The 17,689-nt window shown below is 33.8% G+C and overlaps 1 protein-coding gene across 2 annotated transcripts in view; it reads right to left on the reverse strand.

The window, feature by feature from the left end:
- The window catches only part of PKHD1L1 (PKHD1 like 1), a 141,677-nt gene that overhangs the window by 113,730 nt on the left and 10,258 nt on the right, over window positions 1–17,689 (reverse strand). For both annotated transcript variants that reach the window (XM_054692025.1, XM_037502668.2), the window contains exons 3-12: window positions 16,216–16,360; window positions 15,210–15,318; window positions 13,008–13,065; window positions 11,905–11,998; window positions 8,805–8,858; window positions 7,847–7,920; window positions 6,652–6,694; window positions 3,054–3,124; window positions 1,769–1,879; window positions 716–805 (exon numbers count right to left, since the gene is read on the reverse strand). In XM_054692025.1, coding sequence (XP_054548000.1) covers window positions 716–805; window positions 1,769–1,879; window positions 3,054–3,124; window positions 6,652–6,694; window positions 7,847–7,920; window positions 8,805–8,858; window positions 11,905–11,998; window positions 13,008–13,065; window positions 15,210–15,318; window positions 16,216–16,360 — 849 coding nt within the window. The remainder of the gene's footprint in view (window positions 1–715; window positions 806–1,768; window positions 1,880–3,053; window positions 3,125–6,651; window positions 6,695–7,846; window positions 7,921–8,804; window positions 8,859–11,904; window positions 11,999–13,007; window positions 13,066–15,209; window positions 15,319–16,215; window positions 16,361–17,689) is intronic.

Genomic DNA, 17,689 nt, shown 5'->3' on the forward strand with positions numbered 1-17,689 from the left:
TTATTACTCCTAAATTATTCTAGACAAGTAAGAATTTAACTTCTGCCATTTATTTTTAAGCAGGCATTTTTAGAAATGTGTCCATGTAGCCTCTACAAATATTTACTGATCATCATTTAATTTGAAATGAAACCATCACTGTACTCTGTCATAGATGTGCTGTTTCCAGTAGGATTTTGGAAAAATGGAGGCTAGATTCACCTCTACTGGTGCAGCCTTGATACAGCTATTTCAATATAAGTATTTCCTAATCCAGAAAGTTTTAAAAAAAACTAGTAAGAAATTTATTTTAATGCTCACTACAAATTCTAAAAAGGTCAAATGATACTTTTTGTTATTAATTTTTATGGGATGAATGTGTTCCCCAACAGCTCATGATGAAATTTAATACTAAATGTAATAGTATTATCAGGTGGGGCATTAAGGAGATAGTCATGAGACTAAAGACCTCATGAATGGGATTAGCATTCCTATATAAGAGACCCACAGAAAACTCTAACCATATAAAGCTAGCATCTGCGGAAGCAGGGCCTTCCAAACACCTAATATTGCACTTCCCAACCCCCAGAAATGTAGGAAATAAACACTTGCTGTTGATAAATCAGACAGTATTCTTTTATAGCAACCCAAATGAACTGAGACACTAATGATACATGTCAATAATATTTCTCATGTGTAAATGTGAAAATAGCCATTCTCTCTCCTGGTAACTTACCTGGATACATAGTTCTGATACTATCAGGTTTACAGGGTGTCTTGCAATATATGTTACTTTCTGTGACATTCAAAATATCACAGGTTTGACCTGTAGAAAAGCAAAATTCAGAGCTATTACTATAGAGATTCAGAATGCAAATGCAAATCAGAGCAGCCTACCTAGGGGTATTTTTTCAATCAAAACAAAGTTGCACAAGCAAGAGGTAAAGTTGTAGGGAGGTCTTCATTTCTTTCACCTGTTCTTCATTCAACCTTTTAACTTACTAATTTTCATACCTCCACAAGGCAACATTTTCCTGGCAAAATATAACAAGTTAGAGTTGAATTAGAGTTCTATAAGAATTTTACAATACCTGAGAAACAAAATTTAAAAATTGATCAAACTATGGCACTACAAAAGATTTCACTCTTGGGTCCAAAATAAGTAATTACAGTTTCTTCCTTGGCAAAAGTGGCCAAATAAAATACATGATGTTTAGAATTTACAAAAGTAGAGGTAAAAGTTAAAAGAGTAAAAGAAGTAGATGTATAAAAGTTCTCTCAGGTAGAATAACACAACAACAAATATAATAGTGGTTTTATCCATGCTCTTTCAATGAAAAGAAAAGGAATAATGATTTATAAATACTACTTTCACAGGCACAGACTGAAGCCAAAAATAGACAAGGGTCTAAATGAGAGTGATTACACTTATACATAAAAGTAATGCATACCAGAGAACCAAGCTCTACGTACAATTGTGACCTATGACATATTAATGCTCTTCCCAATAACATCTGTAATTACTATGTTCAGACTGGAATTGTATATGTGACAGAAATGAGAGGAGCATTCCAGCACAAGTCCTGGTCATATACCATGGGAAGGAATGACCTTCTCTGGAAAATTGCAGAGGGAAAAGTATCAAGCCCCAGGACCAAACACGTGTGAAAATACCTAACCTTAAATTTAAGACATTAATAGAAAAAAATATTATTCACTTCAATTAAATGTTAAAGGAAAGACAGGGTTTGATCTCATAAATGGATATATTTGAAATAAAGAAAAGTACCTCCAACCAGAACTCTGACTGGGAAATCTGTCTGATCAAAGAACCGTCCACTTATAGTAAGCAAGGTGCCGCCTTGAATGCTTCCTTGTGAAGGTGAAATGGTAGTGATCTCTAAGGAAGATGAAGCACATTGAATAAAATGTTATGAATATTATGTGTAAACCTAAACACTTGACTTCCACAAATTTTCCAAATTACTTATAAGTACTGCATTAACAAGTGAATGAATTAGGTGGTTCATTAAGTTTTTCTTGGATGCAATCCTGCAGAAAGGACAGTGAACGTGACTCTCATAGAGATCTGTGCCTGGTCCTGGGGACCAGGCTTTGGTGGTGACAGGGCTAAAGGGATACTGGAGTGGGAAGATACAGGGAGTAGAGGAAAGCTTGGGCTGTGCATAGATACTTGGTTTAAATGAAAGGACAGGAAGGCAGGCAAACTATATAGCCTCTTGTCCCCCGCTGCTCTTAACAATGAATATTTCCTATATGTACAGGCCAACATATATTTTTTTTATATAGTAATCCATTAATTATGATTGTAGTTCTTAGGGCCATCTATATAGAAAATTTAGATATATTGATAGAACAGCCCAGGGCATGCCAGAATCCTTAAAAAAATATATATTCTATTTAGTTTTATCAAAGTTCTATGTATTTTTACATGAGTTCCACATAAATTTCGAGAAAAAGAAAATCTCAAATTTGATTGATTCCAAGATAGGTCCCCCCCCTTTATCCCCCTCCCCCCCAATTTGAACATCTTTGAAATCTGAATCACTCCAGATCTGGAAGGAAGTATAATTCTACTTATAGGAGGATTTATATTTGCTAATGACATCTTCCCAGAGGTACTTCTCACCTGAGATCTCTATGAATTGTAGTAAATTATGGTCTGCTTGAAGATCCTTTTGGACTACACTGAGAGCATAAATCTAAGAGAGTAACTACTGGATTGTGGTTTAAATTGATGAGGGAGGTTTTTTTTTTTTTTTTTCCCTTCCTTAATCATGGCAAATTTGAGACATGCAGCAATCTCCCCTGCTGTCTCCTTTAGTCTGATGAGTTTATTTCCCAATCAACCTTATACTAGCAATGCAGTTTTGGGGATGCTAACTTACTATCAGGGCTTCTTTTCAGACTCCACATTCTAGGTAGTTTTCCTCTCTTACAAGTACCTATAATAATATAGTACACCTAAGTGTGTCATTATAGTCTTTGATTTTTATGAAATGAAATATTGACCTCGCCTTCCTCTTTCACGTACATTCAGAAATGTCACATACCTGCATATGTTTGAAACATTGAAATTTTATTCAGAGAAGAAATGAAATATGCCATCTTTTCTGGGAAACTCCTATTTAAAACAAAGATAGAAATTCTTGCTTTAAATGAGCTGCTTTATTTTAGAAAAATGCTATATTTTGTACTTTAGCAACAGAAATCATACAAATTGCCAAGGATTAGGACAGAACTCTTTGGGAATGTAAAAAGTTCTGTCTCTTGACTCAGTTGTTGATTACACAAATAGGCAAAAACACATTTGTCAGACTTTACTGAACTACACTTAAACTGTGTGAATTTAATTATACACAAATTATTCCTCATTAAAGTGAGATTTAATATTAACATAAAAAAACAAACAGAAGTATGGCTCTTCATAAAGTCTGGACTCTTCTGCTGATCATTCAGCTCTCCTAATGCACTTATAAGCCATTTAGTGCCTAAATAACACTACGGAAAGGTATCAGGTATCACACTAACATTTTTCAACTTTTAAGACTTCTTTAAACCTTTAATTTATTATGCAAGTTAATTATTATATCAACCCCATGAGGTAGGTAAAACTCAAAATTTACTTCTCTTACTTGAGATCACAAAGAGAGTAAGTAGCAGAAACAGAATTTGAGTCTCAATCCTTGGCTCTTAATATGTGTAGTTCTCTTCACCTGCCATAATTTGTTGAGAGGACAATGGGGTGACAGCAACTAGCAATAACACATCAGATTTAAATCTTTAATAAATACAGAGTCTGTTCATATTTTCTGATATACACTTGCATTTTCATAGCCTAGAGGTTTGGGAAGGGAAGGAGTCTGATCCTAGAAATTAAACGCTGTTCTTGTAATGACCTCAATGAAATTTATAATTAGAAATGTTAAGAAATCCAAATATTAATATTCAAAGCCCCTTCATCACAATTATAACACAGTGATCTAAAATTGAAACGATAATGTAAATCTGTGGTTAAGACAAACAGTTCACTTTCCTGTAAATGTAACCCAGCCATTAAAATGTGCATTTGCAAGACTAATGAGTCCCTGGATATAGTTTATGCTAAATTAGTTATTTAAGAAGTTCATACTGGACTTTATATTTTTATGGCATAAACCTTTCAGTTGATTTCCAAAGACCTGAAATTATGCTAGTTCCAACAATCTTGTATAGGGTCAGATCCTACATCTGAAATATTAACTGTGCTTCTTAAGTTGGTGGGAAAATTGCCTCTTGAAATAAAATTTGAATGTAATTTATTTGGTTTGACACTGAGGTGATTTTCACTAATTCATTGATAATGACCAGGCATTTCTCAATTAAGTCAGCCTCATCTGAACCTTATCAGTTTGGAACAGCTGTTGTTTGAACTTGGGGTAATAGCAGAGGGGAGGTTGGCTATTAAAAGAGATACAGAGTAGATGCCACATGGTCTTTAATTAGTTTATTTGATATTTAGGAATGCCCCTGAAATTTGTAAAATATGGGTTTTATAATTTACAAAATGATTTAGCATTTTTAAAATGCCATGCAATCATAAAACTAAGCTCTAAAGAAGTAAATGTCACATTGTTAACAGCTATCTTCAATTCTAAGATTTTTTATATAGAAATACAATTTTATCATTCTGTAAATGTCACATTGTTATCTTCAATTCCTAATATTTTTTTATATAGAAATACAATTTTATCATTCTGAGATAGTAATACAAAAGAACATAGACTTTAAAAAAAGGAATTATGTCAACATCACAAAATCAGCAATTTTATGCAGTATTTTTGCTAAATTATAGCAAAAAAATAATGGCTTTTTTTTTTCATTGAAAGTTTCAGAGTATGTTAATGAAGCATATTGATTTATGCATACTTATCAATTGTACTCAAACCTATTTTTGGATAATTTTTTCTTGTTGAGATATATACATGATGGATTTGGCAATTAATACCTTTTCATACTGGCTCAGAACTAAGAATTAATTTTTGTCACCTTCAGTGCAATGATATTGAGAGCATTGAAGAACCTTATATAGTTCAGGAAGTTGTTGCTTTTAATATGATTCTCTAATATCTTAATAAAATCCTATTGCCCTGTCTTATCAAGTTATATGTATATAGGTTGAGTTCTTGCAAAGGACTAACAAAGTTTTATGTCATGGACTCTAAGGTATATGGCCCATGTAAATCACACCATATAGACATAATCCACCCTGGTTTGCCTTTGAATGAGAATACCCATCTTCATGGTTTTGGTTCAGTCTATAGTGATTTATAATCAAGTGTCCACCCCAGGCATCACTTTGTTATAAACCTATGGCCTTTAGGTGTCTAGAAACAGAAAATACTAGATTTAGTCTCACCAACTCAATGCAGTTCTATACATGGAGGACCAAACCTTACCCTCTTTTGCAGTCTCTGAACACTGGCCAGAAACAATATCTACTTTCATTGCAGTATCGTTGTTCTTTTCAAATTTCTCATCCTTGAGTCTCTCTTCAGACAAAACAACTAAATACACAGATCTGCCCATTGATGTCCTACAGTTATATTGGTACTAGAGGACTAAAAAAATGTGACTTATTTAGTTTCTGGCTCAGTGGCTTATTTTCTCAATGGGAGACATGATCATATTTTGGCAAAACAATTTAATTAGGTCTGGCACACTATAGTCCTGCCCACAAGGGCAACTATAACACATTCGAGTTACTATGACAACCAAGAAATGCCCCTACATGTTTGCAAATGCACCTAGGAGTGGAGTGACATCGTCATGGCACAGAAACCTGGATGAAGATTTAAATAGAGAAGAGAAGTGGTTCTGTGGCTGAAACTTTCCGTCATTCATAGCAACCTCTGGAAAGAAGTGCTCAGGTTCTAGAAGTAGACTCCATGTATTCACATACCAGCACTGCTTCCTACAGATTGAATATCCTTTGGCAAATTACTTAACCGTCCTAAGTCTCAGTTTCCCCTGGTGCAACATGGAGTGGATTATAGCACTCAATATATAGGATTTGGGAAAGATTAAACTAGATAATATGGGTTAGGTAATTAATACTATGTCTGCCACTAAATGTTCATTATGTTATAAACATAATGATGACCTTTCTTGTTGAAATTAACATGTAGGATATCTGGAGGTGAGTTCTTTTTTGACTAAAATCATAAATACAAATTATTAGCATTGCTGTTAAGATGGAAAATGGAAATCTGTAACTACCATTTTTCATATCATTGTATGTTATGTTAAAAGAGCCATTATCAGATAATATAAATCATAAAGTTTTATTTATTTTTACATTAGTTCAAGTCGAATTAAATTAGTTTAGCAAAAAAATGAGAATTAACTCAGAAATGATATAAGACATGAATAACACTTTTTCAATATCAAAGACTTCTACCATTTTAGGTAATGCAAGATTTCACAACAGTTGACAGGGCATGTCTGAAACACAAATTATGAGTGAAAGGGAATTACAAACCCCCTAAATGCTAATTTGGAGGAAGAAACTGATTAATTTTTAATCCCTGGATTTATGGCACAAAGTAAAGTTACTCTTTCACTTTACAAACTGAATTAATTATAAACATTGTTATTTACAAAAGGACCTACCTTCCATAATCACTATCTAAGATGAAGCTGACATTGTGATGACCTGGAATTAATTAAAATACACAATCAATTACATTCCCAACCACAGGAGAATGATAGTTATGTATTATAAAACTGATTTAAAAGGAAAGAAATATAAAATTAAAACTGTAATTATGCAACCATCTATAAATCCTCAAAGTAATGAAAATAAGGAGTTATACAAAGCACTCACTATTTTAAAATATACATAGTAAGATGTCTCAAGGTTATAACTGGAAAAAACTGACAAAAAATAGCAATGAATGAAAAATTATGAGAACCTAAATGTAAATATATTCCCCTCAAATTTCATGTCCATTACACAGCTATGCAGTTATGTATTGTCAGATGCAGGGTGAGTGCAGCTTGCTCTTATATTGTCAGTGGAGGACACAGTCCTTCAAGAGCAAGGACTGTAACAGAGAACTGAAAATGGTGATAGGGTTAGCAAGGAAAAGTAGGGCAAAGTTTGAGAATGGAAGGGATCAGAAAAGGTTTATTTCACAGCATGAAATTTTATCCAAAATGCTTGGGATGAGAAGCTTGCAAAGGCCTGAGACAGAAGGGAATGAAGCTCATTCAAGTATGAAAAGACTGATGTGTCTGGAGGACATACAGCCAGAGAAAAACAGAGGAAAATTATGCTGACAGAAAAAAGTTATGTTAGTCATAGAATTTTCTGCATGACAGAAGAAAAAGAAAAGGAGTAATTTGAACAAGAGGACTTGAAATGTCAACCCAGAGAAAAGGTAATTCATGTATATTTTTATACAACTGTAAAGAAGCCAAGGGAAAGAAGAAATGCTAACTTTTAGAAGAGGTGAGTGTTGAGGGAAGTCAGGGAGAATACGAAACGAAGAAATTGAGTCATCTATGAGATTTGTGAAGAATAATCATCAGGGCGTCCCTGGTGGTGCAGGGGTTAAAGTCTCAGAGCTATCAAGCCATCACCAGCCACTGCAGCATGAGTTCCATCCCTGGTCAGCCCACATGGTACAGCAGACCGCTTCTGTCTTGCCTGCTGCTTCCCTAGGCAGTGTATTTCAATAGATGTGCCTGTTCTGCTCCCCACTTTAACTCTGGTGAATCTCTCACTCCCTGCACCTCTGACCAACACCCCATCCTTCTATGCATAAAAAAGTAAAATCTTTGAAAAAAAAAGATCAATGCTTACCAATATAAGTTCCAGTAGTTTTACAAATTATAGACCCCATATCTCCATTTGGATGATGTAGTTTTACACCATACCTAACAAAATATATAAGTTAATTTCAAAGTTTATATGGATATTAAATTTTTTAAATATTGTGCTTCCTTAAAAAAAATCTCATTAATTTCAGAATATATATCAAGGTAGAAAGTGTGGTACAACCAAACTTTTTATAAAATGAAGGTATTTCCTAGCATGGTTGAAGATACTTGAATAAAACTTTAATTATTAAGCATGTGGAGATTAATCTGGCTATCTTCATTGAGATTTCTTTTAAAGAGTTTAAAATATTACCAGGTAAAACAATTATTTGATAGTGATATTTCTCAAAACATTTCTTCTCACAATGGTTTAAATAATAGCTCTCATTATACTATACTAGAGACAACAGGGGAGATTATATTTAAGTATATAATGATTGCTAACTTACTACATAAAATAATACTGTAATTAATACTATAATTAATAATGTAATTTATACTGCATATCTCATAATTTATACAAAATATTATATGTAGATGTATTATAAAGCATTTTGGTATGCAATATTGCTAGAAATGATTAAACTATGTGCCAATATCTACTATTTATTTTCCTAAAAAAAAGTACTTGAGGGCCTCCCCTGGTGGCACAGGCGGTTGAGTGCTGCGCTGTGAAGCTATCCACAGCCTCTGCAGCGCCGGTTCAATCCCAGCTGGCAAGGGTCCCACATGGCGTTGCAGAACTCACCTGTCACGCCCACTGCTCCCCTCAGCAGTGTATTTTGTCAGTCTGCCTGTTCTGTTCCCCTCTCTGTCTCTGGTGAATCCTCGTATCCTCCTGCGCATCTGGCCTGTACCCCGGTTCTTGTATAAATAAATAAATCTGCCCTGTACCCCGGTTCTTATATAAATAAATAAATAAATAAACTTGAATTACTTACAAATTATCAGATTGTGGTATGAGAAGCTCACAGGGCATCCCTCCAATATAAACTCTGTATAAATATTTAGTCAGAAAAGATCAAGTTATGTTTAATAAATCGCTTCAAAAATGCTCTCCTCCCACCAAGCTAACTGGCACCTTATATTTCTTCTCTAAATCACATATTAGTAGCCTTCACTCATTTATTCAGCAAAAATCTATTGAACACTTATTATGTAGCTTTCCTTGATGTAGGTACCAGAACACATCAGTGAACAGGACGAGGGTCACTGTCCTTGTGGGACTGTCATGAGAGGGACCGATAACAAACATGATAATCATAACATATTTGGTGTGTTAGAAAGTGATTAATTCTATGGGAGTAGAAAACACAGAAAGAGATAATGGGAACTCTGCCACTGTAGTTCAATTAATTAAAATACAAAACATTTTGCAATAAGTTTCAAAGCATATGTAATAAACTCAGTCCACAGCAGAGACCCTGCAAAGTAATCAGGATGAAGGGTATAGTATCCAGGAGATTGAAATGGGAATTAAGGAGGTGGGTGTGGTGTGGTAACACACATTGGAAGAGTTGTGACCCTCTGCTCCTAGATCATATACGTTGTTGTAAACCAACATTAACTCAATAAAACATAATAAAATTTTTTAAATTAAATTAAATTTAAAAAAAAATTAAAGAAGCTGAGAAGAGGCAGGGTTAGGCGGCAGAGCGAACATGAGTTTTTGCATCTCCCCAGATGACCAGGTGTACCAAGGGAGATAGAATCTGCTGTTACTGGAGACTTGCAGGTAACTAACTGGTACTGCATTGTTTGCAGCACCAGGATGTACCGTCTACTTCTGGGACTGCAAATCCCAAACTCAAAATATTAGGCACAGTAGAAACATGAAATATAAAAAGAAAGGACTTTTGTTTGCAGAGAACGTCAAACCTTTTAATAAACTTTTACACCCAAATCCTTTCAGCTGATCATTATTTTAGGCTTGCAAAGAAAATAAACTGAATATATCCATTATAGAAGACATGTTCACGCTCATGTTCTCTTTCCAACCTTTTGCCTCACTGCACTTAAATAGTAAATTTCACAGCCAACAGGTATAGGCACTTACTATGTTTATTTAATCCTTGCAACTGTTTTGTGGGTTAATAACTATTATCCTTTCATTTTATAGATGAAGAAACTGAGGCAGAAGGTGAAAGAGCTTGTCCAAACCCAGAGAGTAGAGCTGGGGGCATGCTTTTAACCATACCCAGTGATTCCCCACACTTGTCTGGGTTTGCCTGTCTATGATGATACTACTGTATTTGGTTTTAAATAAAAATAACGAAATTTTTTCTCATGGACTTTATTGGACCAAAAGCTCTTAGTAGTCACTAGATCCTCAAGTCATTTGCACAGCCTCTATAAATATGTAGTTGTCTGAATTTGCAAATTTTACCCAACGGACAAGATCTGTGTGAATCAAAAGTAGCTTTGAGCACTTGATCTCTAGACTTCGTGCTCAGTACACAGGCCATCAGGCAATCAGTCCCTACTAAGAAAATTCAGGCACAGGGAAATGCCTCTGGGACCCTAGTGCCACAATTAGCATGATAGAAAGAAGATAAATGCAGCTATAAGACCTTTGCCCTTCTCATTAATAGGTGTAAGAGAAAACTTCCTATATTTACAGAGTGTCCATGGTTTACAGAGTACAAGGGTAGCCTAAATCTGAGACTTCAAATGGGATTCTGTGATTTCATGAAATAATTTCCATCTTTTCCTTTATATTAAGTGGAAGTAAATTTTGGTTATAGTGAAGAAAAAAAGGAATCTCATTTTGAAAGTTAAGCTCTCTTTTTCCTGGTATCACTTTGGGTAGAATGACTTGCAAACTGTCATCTAAAAATTAGAAAATAAGCCATTCTACTCAGAAGCAAACAGGATCTTTATGCTAAGTCATCTGTATAAAATGTTAAATATATGTATATATTTTTAATAGCGGTAACTGGTTACTACACGGTAGATGATTTAGGGAAATTGGTGCACACCTTCTCAGATGTCTGTCACAACACCACATCCACCAACAGAACGTTGAATAAATATTTGTTTCTCCAGTAAGTTGTTCTTTTATTACTAAATAAGGAATCAATATGTACATTTCTAGAAATTATATAAGCATGCAAATGAGATTTGAGCTCTACCTCATAAAATGCCACATAAATCACCTTTACTCCATTTAAAAAACCTTTCAAGTTGTTTTACAAAATTATGTATGTACATGTATGTATGTAATTATCTTTTTAATATTTAATAAACTCTAAATCCTGCCTCATGGTCATTTAACTTATCCATTTCTGTTTTATGCATGCATGCAATCAGCCTGGAGCAACTTGAAAGTCAAGATTCTGTATTTTCTTCTACAAGAAATGAACAGGGTTTTCAGTCCTTAAGGACTGAGATCACTCCACCTGTGGTACAGGAAGATAGCCTAGTGACGATGCTACTTTCCAATGTAAATTGTGAACAATTATTTTTTAATTATAGATAACCAGCAATGCTACTATTTGTTCCACAGCTGATAAACAGAGGAAGCAGGGGTTAATCCTAGGCTGTTATTAAGTCATTGACCATCTTTAGTGTCAACATTCTGTACACCAGAGTGTGGTAGAAAAAGTGACAAATTGCATTTTAGATGACTTAGATCCTCCTGATCTTGAATTAGTTGTGGATTGCCAAGATTCAGTGTGTGTGTGTGTGTGTGTGTGTGTATGGAAAATGAGCGAGTCAGACTATGCAACAAAGTTTTCCAGTAATAAAGGTCTATGATTTTCATTTTAATACTCCTGAACTTGCCTTCTATTTATAAAATCAAGCATAATATAAGATGGATTTGTCAGACCAAAAATGAAAAGAATATTGGTCATTGCTTCCATGTCAAAGAATATCCAACAGTCTATCTTTCTTTCTATAATATGGCTGAAAAAAATACTGGTTAATGTTATCACATTGCAGTGGCTTTCACTGCAGGTGAAAGGTCATTGGACCTACCATTTTGGAGTAAGATGTTCGATCTATGAGTTATAAGAATATGCTTCAACATTGAAAATTTACCTTAAAATCCTAACATTTTTCCCATTTGAGCTTAGTGCAGTATTGCTTCCATAGACATCAGTGAAGGTTCTGCCTTGTATTGTTATTAATGTTCCTATAAACACACCAAAAGCTTTGTATAAGGTTATCTACCTATATATCCAGACATTTAATACCAAAACAGAGGTTTTCCAGTAAAAACATTTTCATGGCCACCACTACAGTTTAGCATTGTTCTAAAAGTTCTAGTGAATACAATAAGACATGAAGAAACATTTATAGAATTTAAGCGGTATTATAAGCATTCATAGTAAAGAAGTCATTATTTGAAGAAAAATAAGATCTCCATATGAACAAAAAAATTTATCCTAAGTGAAATAAAAATTAAATATAAAAATAAAACCATTAAACCTCTTGAGAATTAAGTGAAAATTATATAATACTTATATCATAGGATGGTGGCGTTTTCTATGGCATAAAAATGAAGGAATAACTAACAAAAGTTAAGATTTACATATTTGATAATGAAATGATTGGGGTCTGAATAAGGAAATATTAATAAATTTAAAAGCAATAGATAATGAAAAAAATTCCCACTTTCATACGATATATAGTTATTATTCTTAAGATATATATAGAAATTCTTGTAACTTAGTGTGGGAAAAATGACTAGTCTTAAATTTATTCAAGGACAAAAATAGGTAATCTATAAGAGAAGAAATACAAATAGCTATTATAATAAATTTAATTACATAAATCAAAAAATGGAAAAATTAGTAAAAACCCTACATATCTATATTGATATAGTATAGATAATAGATAGATGAAATTCTCAATTTAAAGAAAAGGGCATTCTCACTTATTTCTGATAGGGTCACAGACTGGCATAATTATATTTTCTATAATGAATACTGGAAGCCAGCTAAATGTTTAATTGGGGAAAGTTAAATACATTATAGTAGATTCAGAAACAGGCATTAAAAAATGACTTTAAAATAATGGGAGTTATTTCATAATGGAAAAAATGCTATTTACAGATTTTCAGGTATCATAATAATTGTGTATTCTAAAAGTAAATTAACTACCACAAGCCAAAAAATTATTTCAGCTGTCATTTAGCAGACCTGGAGTTCCAGACAAAGGTGTAATGCTCCTTATTGTTGGGGTTCTGAAACTTTTTGCCTGTAAAATAATAATATTAATAAACATCCATCTCTGTTTTGTTTCCAGTTTTACTCAAAGTCTCTTCTCCATACAAAATATATTTAAATAATATCCATAAAATGATTGTCAAAATATTCCATTTTACGTAAGAAATATAGTTTAGAATATTATTAATCTGAATATTCAAGTTTTTTCCTGATCATAAATAATTTGTCTTTCATTCAGAATGTTTCTAGAAGGAATTTTAAAATTCAATTATTTTCTGTTATCAGTATAAGTAAAACCACAGTAACAGGCTTTCAGGTAAAAAGACCTTTAGTAATTTGAGGCAAACAAGGAGGTGAGCAAAAAAAAAAAAGAATAAAGAAAAGACTTTCAGTGTTTTGGTGGAATAAAATTGTAAGACCCCCTTTAGGTAAGTCTGGGAAGAAAAAATAGCAAAGCATATTCTAAAAACAAAGAAGCAAAACTTGGAGAGTTACAAAGCTTTAGTAATCGATGTAATGATAATTTTATAAAACTATGCAAGTATAATTCTTAAGAATTATGATACCAAATGGGATGTGGAGAGAACAGAATGAATGCTTGTTCTTAGGAACATAGAGATGAATAAAGTCCTCTGATCCAAGACACCATAATAAAATATAATCACTGTATAGTGGACTAGGTACTAAAACAGTAATATGTAGAATAGATAAAAACATCAAAATGCAGTATTTACAATGTGTCAGAGCTTCCTGACTATCTTAATAGTTTTGTATTGTTTAATCATCACAATGAAGCTATAACATTTCCATGTTACATATCTTCACTGTACAGAAAATGAAGAGACTGAAGCATAGTTTCTCTATGACTAAGTCAGAGTAAATAATACAGTCTATATTTGAATCCTGAGCTATAACACTAAACCTCTATACAAGTGATAGATCTAGTGAAGCAAAGCACTTAGCTCTGCCTGGGGTGATTTTAAGAATCTTGAGGGATGAGCAGGACTCATTAGAAAGTGGATAAGATGTTTGTGTCCTTGGTTAGACAGAATGTTAGTAGAGCTGATGGACACAGAACCGGTTCCAGACTGCGATTCAATAAAGGAAACCTATAGATTATGAATGAAGAAGAAATATTGAGCAGGGGAAATGATAATAACATTTGTTTTTGAAGGGTACAAATGAATAGTGCAATGAAGAAGAGGAGACAGTGATAACAGGTGAGAAACAACAAGACTGCAATCAAAGTAAAGGCCATGGCAGGAAAGCAAATATGATGAACTTAAGAGTTAATTTAGAGGATAAATTATGGTCTGCTTTTGGGTAGCTGTGGAGTTGAAAATAAACACAAGGGAGAAAGCAAAGATGGTAAGAGGTTTCTGAGTCCAAAAGGCGGTTTAGGAAGAAATAGAAGTTCGATTTGAAATGCCGAATTTTGTTATTTGGGGCCCTTTCAAGTTGTTGCATACTAGGAAACAAAGCATGACTCTACACTCAGGGAGAGAGCAAGATGCCAGAGGTATTTGGTGATCATATTTGGCATTATATTTGAGAGTCATAGTAACTTCTTGAGGACAGAGCTTCTTGGTGACTGTCTTCCTCAACATTTGACCTTACATTGGAATACTGCAGTACTCAGCAACTGAAGGGTTAAAACATAATTTAAAAATATATATTGGATGGTGCTAGAAGAAAATGTATTATTAAACATAATACATTTACAGTAGCTGCACTTCAAAAGGGTCCTATGCTACCTGAAGTCACATTTCATCTCATTACATCAGAAATACATAAAGAAAGGAAAAAAGTTATGTTTCAATTTACAGTGAAGGTAAGTCTGATGAAAATAAGGGAGAATCCAACCACGAACAGAAATGGAGAAAGAGAAAAAGTAGTATGAACAAGAAAATAATTTGAATGTGTCAAGTTGAATTTGTTAATAAATTAATCCCCTTTAAATTAAAAGGGAAAACAAAGAATGACAGATTCTATTACTATAGAAGATAATTAAAATTGGGTGAAATTATTCTTAGCTTCACACTAATCTATTTTTACATATGGGCTGGATAATTACATATGGGGCAAGCTGTAAAAATTTTAAAAATAAATACTCAGTTCTACAGGGAAAAAGTACAAAATCAATTACAGATAAGTTAAAGAGGAGATGCCACATACTTTGAAGCTGCATGCCTGGCTGCTGATATGACCTTTGCAGGTATTATTTTCTGAAACAGGAACCCCATCCACACTGACTCTAACAGTGTAGGAATCTTCTGGCATTGGTCTGGAAAGCAAATTAAGGATATGAGTACAGTAACTTCTTTATCAGTGTATAGTATTACTGAAAAATACTGCCACAGACTATCATTTTCAATAGCGTGTAAAATTCTAATTGACATGCAACTAAATTTCATTCTATATTACACAAGGGTGATTTCCATTCTGAACTCTGTACTGCAAATTTTAACCTTGTGAACCACAGGCCCATCGTTATTCTAAGTACACTAGAACTTAGACTACAACTAAAGTAATAATAAATGTAGATAGAATCACTTAAAATAATAACATGTTACTATTTTATATTATGCTTTGTTTAAAAACATGAATCAAACTTCCCCCTAAGTAAGATTTTGCTGCTGAAAAACTGCAAACAAACTTAATGTAGATTAATTCTCTTGAGTATGTTACCTGTTTCAATACTGAAAGTTCCAATTTAAAATGATTAATTTTCCCCCCAAGTTGCTAATAACAAACATCAATTTGTGATGATAGTAAAGAACTTGAAATGTCACCACACAAAATGATCATCTTTAATCTTAATGACTATGTCAAGATTTTGAATAAAATTAAACTGGACAAGAAGGTATAATTTTGATATTTTGAGGAGCATCATTACAATTTAATAGTAGCCATTTATCTTCTAAAAGAGATCAATAATGATAAGATAATAGCTCTAATAACCTGGGAAAGGATATAGAATATACTTACATGATGGTAATATAGGGGGAAATCATAACTGAATACAAAAAATGTGTAAGTCTAAACATTACAAAATCAGACAAAATAAGTAATAACCAGAAAGATATAAGAATAGCCAGTGATAAAACTATTACCATACTAATATGTATAAATATGAATCTGATGATGAAAATGATGTTATGAAAGATACTTTAAATCATACCTAGTATAGCACGTAATTTGAGTTGAATGACTTGAATCTTTTTCTACATCACAAGAAATTGATCGGAAAGAAGAAACTAATTGCACACTGTTTCCCAACTCGGCATCATCAACTCCATAGTTAAATTCATTTGCTTGAGCAAAACCTAGAAAAAGCATAATAATTGTATTATTAATGCAATTCTATTTTCAGAGTTTTTTTTTTTTAAGATTTATTTATTTATTTATACAAGCACCGGGTACAGTCAGAAGCACGGGAGGGTGAGAGAATTCACCAGAGCCAGAGTGGGGAACAGAACAGGCAGACTGACGAAGTACACTGCTGAGGGGAGCAGCGGGCGTCAGGAGAGGCCCGTCGCACCATGTGGGACCCTCCCCGGTGACCAGGAATCGAACCGGCGCTTCAGAGGCTGCGGGCAGCTTCACAGCCCAGTGCTCAACCACTGTGCCATCAGGGGAGGCCTTATTTTCAGAGTTTTAACAATTCTTATTCAGTACTGCATAATTCAATAAATAATAAGGAACAGCACTGAAGTAAGCAGTCACCTCTTTCATATTTACCCTTATGAGTGTAAACCTTTTTGGAAGCATAAAAATGATATTTAAATAAGTTATTCATAAAAATTATACTTGAGAATATACAATTTGCCAGGTGCTGTTATATGCAAAGGAATGAAGTAATATATGCTAGTGCTAGCTTGGGGTGAGGTATAGATATCAATAGATGATAGACATGATAGATAGCTATCACCAGATGCTATCTGTCTGGGGATAACTACTATGAAAAAGGCAAGCTCGTGGGGATAGGAAGAGAATATCAGGAAAAGACCTATTTTATGACAGATAGTCTTTACCTGGAGTTCTTTAAAGCATTATCTGAGGTGAGGACTTCCAGTTTATTTGGATGCTGATTTTAAGGGGCAAGGGAGAATAAAAGTTGAAAAAAAAAATCAGAACACCTCGAGGACATATGGGGTTCACTCTTTCTGAGAACTTCTAAGGAAAAGAAAGTACCTCTCAGCAGCAGTCAGTAGCAAGCTGTTGAGGGTTCCCCTGCGGGGAAAGAAGGCTTCATGCACTGTCAGGCTGCACCCAATCTATAACCCATGTCCCAAGTCACTGTACCAGAGAAGCCTTGAAAGAGTAGACAATGACAGACTGTGCAAACTCACAGGCAAGAAGCTGAAGATAAAACTGAATCAAAGTCTACAGGAAACTATTTGCTACATATTTGCTACAGGTGTGGTTAGACTTAAGGCAACAGAACCAGAATGTTAGGCTGAGAATAAAAGACATCTTCTATAGGTGAGTTTTTGCACCATAAAAATAAGCTCATGCCAAACATTTTATCTTTTTAATTTTTTTTTATTTTTCATATCAGTTTTTTTAAAAGATTTATTTATTTTTATACAAGAACCGGGGTACAGGCCAGATGCGAGGGAGGGTGAGAGGATTCACCAGAGCCAAAGCAGGGA

This window comes from Talpa occidentalis, unplaced genomic scaffold, assembly GCF_014898055.3.
Source record: "Talpa occidentalis isolate TD23 unplaced genomic scaffold, MPIMG_talOcc4v2.1, whole genome shotgun sequence".
NCBI lineage: Eukaryota > Metazoa > Chordata > Mammalia > Eulipotyphla > Talpidae > Talpa > Talpa occidentalis.